The following is a 12,758-nucleotide window of genomic DNA, read 5'->3' on the forward strand; positions in this document are numbered from 1 at the left end:
GAAGCCGTACCACGACCCCCTTATTGTGTCATCACCTTAGGTCGCCAGGATGGCTCCTCTTCACCGCGGGGGCATTTGTAGTGTGTAATATGCATGTGGCGTTGTGCGCACTGACACCGCTGCGGCGCGACACCCGCGCTCGGGCTGCTGATGCGAACGCCTAGCATTCCCAATCAAGCGCTACTTGCGATCCCACGTACGAGCTGCAATTCACCCCCTTCTTTCAATATATATATAAATATATATATATATATATATTGCTCGAATACCGCGGAAATCGCAGGAGCAACGTCGTCATCCTCTTTCTGCAGTCTAGCTTCCCGCATGTTTTACTTGCGGTGAACCTTTGTAACATTCCTGCTCTCCCAGACGATGCCCCCCGAGTGAGTCAGTCTTCCGTCCGGTGTGTGAACACCTTCTGGCGGGCAACATGCGTCACCTCAGTCTTGCGTGAACAGCGGCCATTGGATGTGAGACGTGCAATCGTGTAGTTCACCTCAGTTAGACGATCGAGGATAACGAAGGGCCCCGCATAGTCGGCAAGCACATTTTGGCTCAAGCCACGTCTGCGTATTGGAGTCCACAACCACACCAGGTCGCGGGGAACATAGGTAACATGTTGGTAGTGACCGTCGTAGCGTGTTCCAGAATGGCCTTACTCGTCCAATGTATGTAAGCGAGCAAGTCAAAGAGCCTCTTCTACACGGCACAAAGTGCCGCGATGGAGAAATCGCCATGAATGACAAAAGAAAATAGGTTGTGTCGAGGGTATGAGGAGGTGGGAGCGCGTAAGAAAGGAAGAAAGGGCTGAAACCGGTCGTTTCCTGTTTCGCACACTTGAAAGCGTAGGTCACAAACGCTAAGACTTTATCCCACTTATTGTGGTCCGAAGCGACGTGCATTGATAGCGTGCTTATGAATGTTCGGTTTCTGTGCACGGTGAGCCCATTACATTGTGGATGATTAGCTGTTTAGTGTCGGAACGTGGAGGCACACGAACGCAGTAATACTTCCACAATATTGGCGATAAATTGCCCACCACGGTCACTTAATATGACGTGAAGCGGCCTGTGTCGCGGTAAGACTGAATGCAGCAAAATCCTGCAAACCCTGAGCTGCAGTGGTGGAGGGTGGACCTGCTCTCTCACAATTCCGTGCCGGGTAGTGAGCACACACAATGGTCCACCGGTTGCCTCTTGAAGAACGTGGAAACGTTCCGATCATGCAGGTCTATGCCGACTTTTTCAAAAGGTAAAGTGAGAGTTTTACTGGCTGCAGGAGACCGACTGGAGCTGACGTAGGTCGCTTGCGGCTCTAGCACTGTGTACAACTGGCCACATAGGTGTCAATTGTTTTCCGCATTTGAGAACAGTAGAATATTCCCCAAGTGGACCTGAGGTCAGGTCTTTGTGCATAACGCGAAGAACAGATGTATAAAGACACTCCAGAACCACTAGTAGATAGCGGGCACCCATCGTTGAGAAGTTCCTCGAGTAAAGGAGACCATCTCGGACGCAAAATCTACCTGTGGTTATAGGTCCGGTGTCGGCGAGAAAATAGCATTCCAGCTTGGATCTTTGTGCTGCCCTGCGGTGAATGTCAAGACATCGGGATAGTCAGGTGACAGGGAAGCGATAAGGTAATCAAAGTGGTCAGCTTTACAATCGGTCGTACATATGGCATCCTAGAGAGGCCATCAGCGTCAGAGTGTCGACGGCCACTCTTCTCTCAAACAATGAACACACATTCTAGACGAACGGCCTATCGCGCGAGGCCACCGGATAGATCCCAAAGATTAGCCAGCCAGCGCAGAGATGGTGATCTGTGACGATGGTGAACGGGTGACCATAGAAGTACAAGCGAAACCGCTGCACAGCAAATACTACTGCTAGGCATTCTTTTTACGTTACTGTGTAGTTCCACTCAGGCGTCCTCAAAGAATGGCTTGCGTCCACGACATGTTCGTTGCTGCTAGAGCGCTAAATGAGGACGGCACCGATGCCTACGCCAGTTGTGTCTGTGGAATCTCTGTTGATAATCGTTGACACTGTAACAAAAACGTCAGCTTGTGAAAAGCGGCTTCACACTCAGAAGTCCACTGAAACGGAGTGTTTTTAGCAGAAGATTCGTCAAACCGTGAGCGACATCCGCGAAACCGGGTATGAACTGCCGGAAATATGAGCAGAGCCCTGCGAAGCTACAAAGTTGTCTGACAGATTCAGTTTGCTCGAATGATTCAACGGCTGCTGTCTTCTGTGGGTCCGGTCTAAAGCCATCTTTATCGACGACATGTCTTAACACCACAGCTTGACGCTCACCGAAGGGGCATTTTTTGAAATTCAGCCCAAGACCAGCCTTTTCAATGCAGTCGAGTAGAATAGCTAGACAAGTGTAGTGCTCCTGAAACGTGCGGCCAAACTTTACGATATCATCAAAGTAGCACACACAAATTTGCCCTTCCAATCTACGCTTAATAGCATCCATGAAGCTTTCGAATGTCGCCGGAGCATTGCACACTCCGAACAGCATGACGTTTAATTCGTTCAACTCGTCAGGCGTAAAGAATGCCCTCTTTTCCGTGTCAGCTGGGTGCATCGTAATTTGCCAATAACGTGCTCTCAGATCCACGGATGAAAAGTAGGAAACGGAATGCAGACAGTCAATGGCGTCATCAATACGGGGCCGCGGATAGACATCTTTCTTGGTAACGGAATTCAGTCGCCATTAATCAACGCAGAATACATCTTCACAAAAATGACGGGAGCCACCTGGGACATGCCTATTCTTGAATTGCTCCCTTTCGTAGCATATGTTGCACTTACTTGCTCGTTCATGATGCTACACTCTCACGGCTTAAGGTTTCTGTCGTATGGTACGCGCTGAAGCGGAGTTGATCTGATGATGTATTGTAGACGCTAAAATTAGAGGCATTTTGCTGCTTTTTGAAAAGTTCAACACTTTCGAGGGCTTCGAGAGAACGTCCAGGGGTGTATGACGTTCACTTTGAGTAAGTGATTTGCTCATGATTCGTAGAAGTTGCGAATCTTCTGAACCTTGAGAACCTAGATGTTAATTCGTCCCTCTAAGAGCAAGAAGCGCGTCCGGCGTTGTAGAGGATTCGGGTTTTGATACAAATAGTTTCATGCCAACAGGCAACATAGCAGGCCCCACTGAACTGGTAATTGTCCACACACTTGCGCGTCCTTCGACTACAGACACAACGCAATGAGGAACTCAAAGGTTCTTTTTCACTCATGAATCGGTTCTAGCGTGGCATCGAACGTGGCAAGGTCGTTACTAGAAGAGGTTACTGGAACGCACAGAGCAGAAAATGCAGGAACGACCGTGTTCTCGGAGACAAGAAGGAGGCATTCATCACGTGACAAATTCTCCCAGAGCGCAGCTGGGATACTACGGTGGACAGAAAGGCGCCCACTTTTACAGTAAACAGTTGCCCCATACTCTCGCGAAAAATGGATTCCGAAAATAATGTCATGCGTGCATCGTGTAATAACCGCGAATTATGTGGCAAACGCTTTGCCGCACAAAGACATGTCAGCAGTACAGACTACCGCAGGACGCAACGCATCACCGCTCACACCGCGGAATGTCGCACCGCGGCTTAAAGAAACATCACTTTCAGTCCAAGAAGCCTCTTAAGGTTGACACTCATCACAGATATTGTCACGCCTGTATCCACAATTGACATGGTAGGTATGCCATCAACAAATACATGAACTTTGTTGTTGAGCATAAACACTGACGGGGGAATATCCTTTGGTAGTGCGTGGTATCTTGCGGCCTCACCCCCATTGGCCGCACCGAATAGTTTTCCGGCAGCGGTGACTACGTGCGTCACCGCGGCGATGGGGATCGTGGAACACGGACAGGTGGTAGTGGCGTTAAGCTTCGACAGAGACTGGCGAGGGGTAGCGTAAACAGAGAGGCGTGCATGGTAGCCGTAGCGTAGAGAACGGGCGGTCGAAAGGCTGGAAAGACATGCGCAAGGGCCCTCGCAGGTATGAAGGGCGGTAGTTGCAAAAAGCGCGAGATGTAACGCGGGACGTCACAGCTGTAGCACACCGGAAGGGGTCGAGACACATGCAGCAGCTCAAGACACCTGCGGCAGGCCTCTCAAAATGAATGGAATGATAGTATCGCTCTTCATGGGGATGGTAGCGAGCCGACGTTGGTTCGATGAAAATCGACGAGCGAAAACAGCGTTCGTGATTGGAGGGTGGTTGATATGAGTATCCAGATCGCAGTGTTCCTTGGCGTTCATCCAGGACGTCTGCCGCATTAACTGATGGCTACCATGGGGCGAGAGTGGCCAGTCTTCGAGTGCGTTCAGTTTGTGTTGCATAGCCGTCCTGAAAGTCGCCGTGGCAATGAGAGATTTGCTGACATCGAAGCGATTCTTGCAACCTGCCTTATTGCAGACGGGATGTTTGTGGGTGGCATTGTATCGACACTGGCCATTCTTTCGGAGCTATCCGTCGCATCTTCAGCGTTTCAAATGCGCAACAGTGCTGCATTACTTCGGACGCGGAGTTCAGGTTCTCTTTGCCAATCAGGAAATTGTACACGTATTTGGCGGTCCCCTTAAGAACGTGTCCAACCTTGTCCTCGTCAGGCATCCTGGGATTCACGATGTTGCACAACTTCAAATTTTCTTCTATATATGTGGTACATGTCTACCCTGGAAGCTGTGCCCTCTGAGCCAATGTCTGCTCTGCTGGCTTCGTCTTCACGTCAGAATCGGGAAAGTACTCCTGCAGTTCCTTAACAAAACGATCCCAAGTTGTGAACATGTCCTCGTGCTTTTCATACCAGATGAGAGAGGCGTTAGCGAAAAGACAACATGACTGAGCTGTGCTGCTGAGTCCCAGCCGTTGCTTCTGCTCACCGGCTTGTGGTTCTCGAGCCACTCTTCGACATCTTCTGCTGAGGTCCCGCCGAAGTTTGGCGGCACTCAGTATTATGGCAAGGAACCCGTACAAGTTGACCCCACTCAATCAGTGGTCTGGATTTGGGACATAAATCCGATCGGCGAAGGCGGAAGTCTGGCAAGGCGCCGGCTGCGGTGAAGATCAGGGAGTGGAGCTTCCGTAGTTGGGTTCCTCTTCCTCTTACCCCGCACCTCCAACAATATGCTACGATCTCCGGTGCGGCTTAAAGGGAAGCTGAAGCGGTTTTCAATTTCCACGAATTGCTGGGGTTGGGAAGAACAGACCTATTCATTTACGGTTCTGAAATTTTTTCCTTTGTTTTGTTAATATAAGGAGCAGAAATAGCTTTCTAAATCCCCCCCCGCTGACACGCCCCCGTCGCTTCCCGGAGCGCCGGGTGAGGTGGTTGCCAGAGGAGAGAACCGGTGAGAGTGACGTCACTCGCGGGGATCGTACTGCCGGACCGGCGTGCTGGCATGTGCTGGCATGTTTCTTCCCGTCCTGCGCTTTACTAAACGACGCTACGAAAGATATGCCGCCGCTGACGTTTGTTTTCTTTTGCGATTTTCGTGAACTGTGCTTCCTTTCTGTGCTGCGGGAGTGCCTACAGCCAAGGGCGCCTAACCTGCCCTCGTTCTGTGCACATTCGGCTGTGCGAACACAGGCGGCCGAGACGATGTGGTGTTTCACATGTACCCGAAGGACAAGAAACTTGCAGCGCAGTGGGTCCGTGCGGTGAGGAGAGATAATTTCGTGCCGACGAAATCAACTATGCTGTGCTCGGAGCATTTCCGCGACAGTGGTTATCATCGGAGCTTGACAACGATGCGGGCAATCGGTATTCCAATTAAATCGCCGTGACTGACGCCCGGCGTTGCTCCGTCTATATTCTCCCACAAGACAAACACCTCGCCACCTCCAAGAGCGGCCTTCGCCAAGAGGAGAAAGGGTGAGGTAAGGGTTTTAATGTGCATACGGACAATGTTTTAAACAGATGATCACCTGAGTGTCGAACAAACGGCCTTACAGCGGCCTTTGACGAAGCGAGGTGGAGGCACAGCCGGGAATATGCACACGCGTGCAAACAGCTTGCCGTTTTCATCCTGGTTTTCCCCTCCGCTGTGTCACGGAACACTGCACTACGGCTGTTTGTTCGGTGCTGTTTTTATACGGTGAAATAACTGACCGGGGGTACGCTTGTGCATTACGTGATATTTGCTATTCGTCCTACCACGAGGTGCCCGCAGGTTTAGCTGTACAGCATTCGTGTTCAAATCCACGACATGAGGCGTTAAGGTAATATTTTCATGCTCGCGATACAGTAGTTGAACTCGGCGTGTAAAAACTTCGTTCCGTAGATTTCGCGCTCACAGCTTGCTACCAGCAGCGAAATGCCGCAAAAACACGCGTCGGCACAGCCGCGCCAGTGGCAAGGCGAACGGGCTCAAATAATGAAGTAACGTTGTGAGGTATTGAACTTGTTAGCGTTCGACGTCGTCTAGCCCAATACAGGCATCGCTGCTGCACAAAAAATCTTTTCTTGCCTTTGTACCTAGAGAACTAGCTATGTATCAGGCATGACAAAATTATTATGTGAAAGTATTTGTCAGCAAAAATGAATAAGGCTGGATTCTTGCTTAAATGAAAACTGTTTATTATCTGCAGAGCGTCGGCGTGAAGCGTGTTGCTGCCTTCCTCGGCCGCGTCTCTCGCTCGTCTCTCCGTGCCGTCTCTCTGGTTCGGCTGGCCTCCGGCTCTTCTCTCTCGCCTCGCTCGAACCCCCGTGTCTACTCGTGGGTCTCTTCTTACATCCCAGGAACTATGGCAGGGCATCGGTGCGAAGATTCTTTCCTCGTGTTTACTCAAGGGTGTCTTGCGGGGAGCAAAGTACCATGCGGGGCATCTCGTGATCTACGGGATTGCGGCGGTGGAGCACGGTGCCTGACAGGTCGGCGTAAAATGCGTGACGGCTAAGTTACGAGAGTGCGCGCCGCTCACACGGCCCACCCAAAATTTGCGACTGTCCTCAGGCGCACGTGTCCGTCGATGTCAATTCCTCGGTGTCCAAGGCGCCCTCTGTCATGATTGTTCAGAGATCGACTTGCGTATTCGATGACCCGTTCTCTTCTTTCTTGCGTTTGGGTCAGTATCGTCCCGAGTCCGGTTTGTGATGCGTCGACGTGTACTTGCGTTGGGCAGTCTGACCAGACGTTTGCCAGTAGCGGAGGATTCTTAAACGCTCTCTTGATTTCGTTCACGATTTCCTGGTGTGTTCCCGTCCAGATGAATGGCACATCCTTCGAGACCAGTTGTCGCAGTGGGTGTGTGAGTTTCGAAAACTCTGGTATGAACTTGCGGTAATGGCTAGCAAATTGCAGAAAAGAATACAACTTCTTGGCGCTTATCTCAGGCTCAAACTTGTCCACGGCTGCGACTCTCGCCTCGTTTAAGGTTCGACCGTCTGCGTAGACAACGTAGCCCAGAAATGAGACTCGGTCTCGGACAAGCTGACACTTCCTGATGTCCATCTTCAAACCGTTGATGATGACCCTACTCAGCGCCTCGTCGAGTAATGACAGCGCTTCAGTGACCGTAGCTGCTCCCTGGCCGACGTCGTCCGTGTAAGTGGATGTTCCCTTCAAGCCATCAAACGTGTTGCGCATTATTTGCTGCATGGTCTGCGGAGCTTTGCAAAATCCAAAGGCCATTCGTAGGTACTCGTATTTTCCGTCTGGCGTTACGAACGCGGTCTTGTGAATGTCGTCAGGTTTCACTCGCACTGTGAGAAAGGCCGACTTCACATCCAATACAGTGAAGTACTTCGAACCGTCCCTCATGATGTCGTCAATTACATCTTCCATGATTGGCATCGGGTAAGGCGGATTGATGGTTTTCTCGTTCAATTTTCTGTAGTCGTGGACCATTCGTTTGGGAGTGGTGGGGTGATGTGGTTGATCCACTACAATGGTAGGCGCGCTGTACTGGCTCTGGCTCGGTCGGATGATCCCTTTAGCTAGGTAGTCATTGACCTGTTCTCTCATGAACTGGCGGTCCGCGGGGCAGGATCTGTACGGCCTTGACGTGACGGGAATATCGTCCCTGAGATCGATGCTCTGCTCAGCGTGTGCGCAGAGCCCCAGCGTGTCCTTCCTCGTGGTGAACGCCTTATGGTGACGAAGAATTGAGCGTAGCTCATCTCGTTCGTCGGCGTTTGCGTCGCGGGACATTTTGGATACTGCCTCTTCAACCTGATTGGTGTAATCTTCGTCAGGACCGGGGTCCTTCGTCTTTAGCTGTACGAAGCCGATTTCGCTCTCCGGTAGTTCATCTAGGACCCTGCGATTGCTAAAGGCTGTTATTAGGGTCTCTCCGACGCGATGCGCACTGTGTGCGCTTGGTGCGTGACCCGACGGCTCACTCACCGATGGCTGAACGGGGACGAGGGTGACGTCGTTAGTGGGGTGGAACGTGACGTCAACATTCGCAGCGCGGCGCCAGTCCGAACCAAGAATCAGGTCCATGGCACCCGGCAAGGGCGCGATCACTACCTCCTCGAGTCGCACGGTCGATGATCCGATGGTCACGTTCAGAGTCGCCACTCTCGCCGGTCTGATGCACCGGTCGAGCACTTCTATCGTTTCGTGAGACGTCCAGGGTCGGGGATGAACCTCAGGGCCCACGGAGCTCTCGCCGAGGACGGAGACGTTGGAGCCGCTGTCTATGCAGACTCTGACTGGTCGGCTCTCAACGAAGCCCTTCACGATGGGTAGGGTGCCGCCCGTCGATTGCAGGAAGCAATTGGCTTGCCTGGAGGTTGTGCCGGCGTTGCCTGCGTCATATCTGGCTTCTCGGCGTCGTTCCGCATGGATTGTGGCCTCCGTCTTGGGTCTGGTGCACTCCCTCGACAAATGTCCGATATTGCCGCAGTTAAAGCAGGCTCGTGCTCGCGCAGCTCGAACTGGTCCTCGGTGTTCGCGCCGCATTGACTGAGCGCTCGGCTCGGGGCGTCTGTCGTCAGCTGCCGCTCTGTTCTCGTAGCTCCTCCTCATTTGGTTTCGTTGGCTCAGTTGCCCAGTTTGAGATTGTCGGCACTGCGCTGGTTGCGTCGTTATTGCTTTACGCCGCCTGGAGTCGAGCAGCGCTGCGCGGTCTATCAAATCAATGACGCTGCTGCAGGGCTGTGCAGCCAGAGGATTCGCCCAGGTGTCGTCTTCGATCCCGCTGAGTATCAGCGAAATTCTCTCTTCATTCGCCAGCGGGTACGGAGACTTGTCCAGTAGAGCATGTTTAGAGTACATGTACTCCACTAGGGTCTCCGAATCGCGCAGTTTTCGTGAAGCTTGCAGGTCCAAGAACTCCTGCATTGTTAGCTTCCGGTCGAAACGAGAGGCAAGTGCTTCCTTCCAAAGGTCCCACGTTTCACATGCCATACCATAAGAGCTGTGCCAGTCCTTTGCGGCACCTTGCAGCCGGATTGCTGCCGTTGCGAGCGTCAGTGATGGGGACCAGTGGGCCAGCGTAGCAATGCGTTCCACCTGCGTGATCCACGTTTGGACATTTCGTTTTACATCACCGTCGTACTCGGGGATGGCGGACGCAGTATCGTTCGTAGACTGGATCAGCACGGGCGGAGCTGGCGCGGACATTCTCGACAACGCTTCCGTCATCTGCAGCTGCGCGCGTGCGAACATGGCCACGATTTCAGTCATGCTTGGCGTACCTTCTGGAGCTGTGGCGGCGGTGTTCTCCGGCGAGGGCTGTGGAGGTGCGCGACGGTTGACTTCTGCAGGCCATTGGTTCGCTGCCATAGCGGGGGCTTGGATCCCGTCGAAACGTTGGGAGCCTGTTTCGTCCCCAGCTTGCGCCTGCGTTGGCTTCGGTTCCCCCGTAGTGTCACTAGTAGCGTGTGACCCGCGTTGCTGGGTTAGAAGTCATCGCAGTTGGTCAACCTCGGCACGCAGACTCTCGATCGTAGCCGGCGCCTTTGAGTCCGCTTTTTCGTGGTCGTCGCCGTCAGCTTCGGTCTGGCTGGTCGTTGAGTCGGAGGACGTGTCCAGCAAGGCCTGGAGGCGAGTGTTGTCGTCTTGGAGACGGGTCACGAGGTCGTCCTTGCGGCCGCTGCACGGAAGTCCACGGATTCTCAGCTCGTCAGTCAGCTGTTGCTTTTTCAGGGCACTGAGAACGTCGCGGACAGTTGATTTCACCGGTGACCAGATGAATGTGGACTCCGAGCTCACCGATGGCATTCTGCTGGGCTCCGTGGTGACCGCTCGTTCTTCGTTCGGGAAAGACGCGTCTGCAGATCCTGTCGGCTGCGCCATGTCAGCAAAAATGAATAAGGCTGGATTCTTGCTTAAATGAAAACTGTTTATTATCTGCAGAGCGTCGGCGTGAAGCGTGTTGCTGCCTTCCTCGGCCGCGTCTCTCGCTCGTCTCTCCGTGCCGTCTCTCTGGTTCGGCTGGCCTCCGGCTCTTCTCTCTCGCCTCGCTCGAACCCCCGTGTCTACTCGTGGGTCTCTTCTTACATCCCAGGAACTATGGCAGGGCATCGGTGCGAAGATTCTTTCCTCGTGTTTACTCAAGGGTGTCTTGCGGGGAGCAAAGTAACATGCGGGGCGTCTCGTGATCTACGGGATTGCGGCGGTGGAGCACGGTGCCTGACAGGTCGGCGTAAAATGCGTGACGGCTAAGTTACGAGAGTGCGCGCCGCTCACATAATTATATTACATTACTCATTACTTTCTTATTACAATCATCGGTTTGAATTACATTACCGGTTACCGCTTTCAAAAATGGTATTACTTTACGATTGCTTCCAAAAAGCTTTCATGCATACAAGAAGCAAAAAGCAAAGTTTAAAGGGACGCCAACCTTTCTTCAAGGTAACATACACTTGCCAACATTTCATGCCCTTCCCCCCATATTCCTCCACGACACCTCACGACACTACCAACGTTCTGGCACCGTACACAACTTACTGGTGCATATTTAACGCAATTAATAAATTACTTAAGCCATGAAATTACAGACACCAAATAATTCACATTGCTAAATCACTAGACAACTAATCCATCGCATAAATTACTGAAAAAGCATTTCAATTACTGGAAGTAATCCAACTGTTGTCATGTTTGCTTATATGCATGATATGCTGAAATTCATGACATCCATGCCTTGCACTCTTTCAGGTTCTAGCAGAGCACCTAGAGAACCAAGTCCCTGATGAACCTGTTCCTCTACCATCACCAATCGAAGAGTTTGAAGCAGCCAGTGTGATACAGGCCGATAATGTTGAAGAGCTTGAAGTAGCCAAACACGGCACTTATGTTCGCGATAGTGTATCAACACCCAAAAAACCACGGAACTTTAGACAAGCAGCGGCAAGGTGCTTGACATCGCGTAATTGCACCCGTGTTTACAATCTAATGAGAAGTTAGTGCTTCGGCATTCTTCCAGCAGCAAGTTCCCAGTGACACTTTAGCGCATTTTTTCTCCCGTCATTGGAACGTGCAGCTACATGAAAAAAAGAACATACGTACCAGCTAAGAATTCCAACGCGCGAGAAGGTGCACACATCGCTGTCACTGTTGACACACTCAACATCGTCGTTGCCGCCATCGTTTTCCGTATCGGCTGTCGGTTCGAACATGTACGGCGAAAACACGAGCTGTCCGAGACAGCGAGAACGTTCCATAATGCTTAGAACTCAGCCATAGAATAAAGAACAACTTTGACTCAGCTATGAAGCCAGAACAGAACAGCGTGTTACGCTCTGAAACGGCGGCGCCGACCGGCGACTGCCGCGAATAACGTCACAGCGGCCCCGACCAATCACGGGCAACAGCGGCGTTCGCGCGATGCCCTGAAGCGCTGGTGCGCGTTTTCTTGGAAAAACAGCCGCTTGCGTTTATTCCTGCCCTTCTTGAACCAGATATTCGTGTTCAGGGGACTCAAAACTGTAGAATGCCGCAGAGAAATCATTTTTTTCGAAAAGTGTTTCAGGGGCCGCATTCTGTAGCGGTTCCTCTTGGAACCGGTTCGCTTTGGCTGTTACGTCTGGATTGCGTCACTCGGAGAAAGAGTGGAACGGGGCGGCGTGAGGGGAACCAATCAAGGAGCGGCTGTCTGCCGGAAGATCACGTCATCATTTTTGTTTGTACTTGGGGGACGGCATAGCAATTGAAGGATGTTGCTGGTTCGATAAAAAAACATTGGTTTGTATAGAACACTTGCAAATATATTTTCAGTAATAAATGTGAGCTTGCGGAGCAGACGGCTACTGGGAGTTGTAATTTTATTTGTGTTGTTTTCTTATTTAGTCGCTAGGTGGTGTGCCATACGTTATGCAAACAAGTTGCCTCACTTTGTTTACGTTTTGGACTTGCCAGTTTGCGCGCCCAATCCGAAACTGGGTCCTCATGTTTCAGCGAGGCAGCGCGATATACTCGTGTCATTTGTTGAAGAGCACCCCTGCCTTGCGAAGGCGTCGTGTGTGCTGGGTCAACAGCTGACGGCGGCACGCAAGGAGGAGCTCTGGCAGCAAATGACTGCCTTGCTGAACGCTGAGGGCCCGGCAGTGAAAACTGCAGCCCAATGGCGCGGCGTGTGGAAGAAAGATGTGTATAACGCCCGCCGTGATGCAGCCGCCTTGCACGCCGAAAGCAGGTAAGCACACTCGTTGACGGAGCTTTTGCGCACCATATTCTAACAAACGTGTTAATCACAGAGGAACCGGAGGAGGCAGCCTGCCCGGACCCCGAGGGCGCATCCTCTCCCTAGTTGGAAGGGCGAGCGCCATCGCAGTCTGCC

The 12,758-nt window shown here is 52.0% G+C and overlaps 1 protein-coding gene across 1 annotated transcript; it reads right to left on the minus strand.

Moving 5' to 3' along the window:
* Positions 1-388: 388 nt before the first annotated feature.
* Positions 389-9,757, minus strand: LOC126539836 (uncharacterized). The gene is made up of 2 exons (XM_050186662.3): positions 7,338-9,757; positions 389-566 (listed from the first exon to the last, which is right to left on the minus strand). The coding sequence occupies exons 1-2, from the start codon at positions 9,755-9,757 to the stop codon at positions 389-391; spliced, it is 2,598 nt and encodes an 865-aa protein (XP_050042619.3).
* Between the last annotated feature and the right edge of the window lie 3,001 nt (positions 9,758-12,758).

Source organism: Dermacentor andersoni, chromosome 2, assembly GCF_023375885.2.
Source record: "Dermacentor andersoni chromosome 2, qqDerAnde1_hic_scaffold, whole genome shotgun sequence".
Classification (NCBI taxonomy): Eukaryota; Metazoa; Arthropoda; class Arachnida; order Ixodida; family Ixodidae; genus Dermacentor; species Dermacentor andersoni.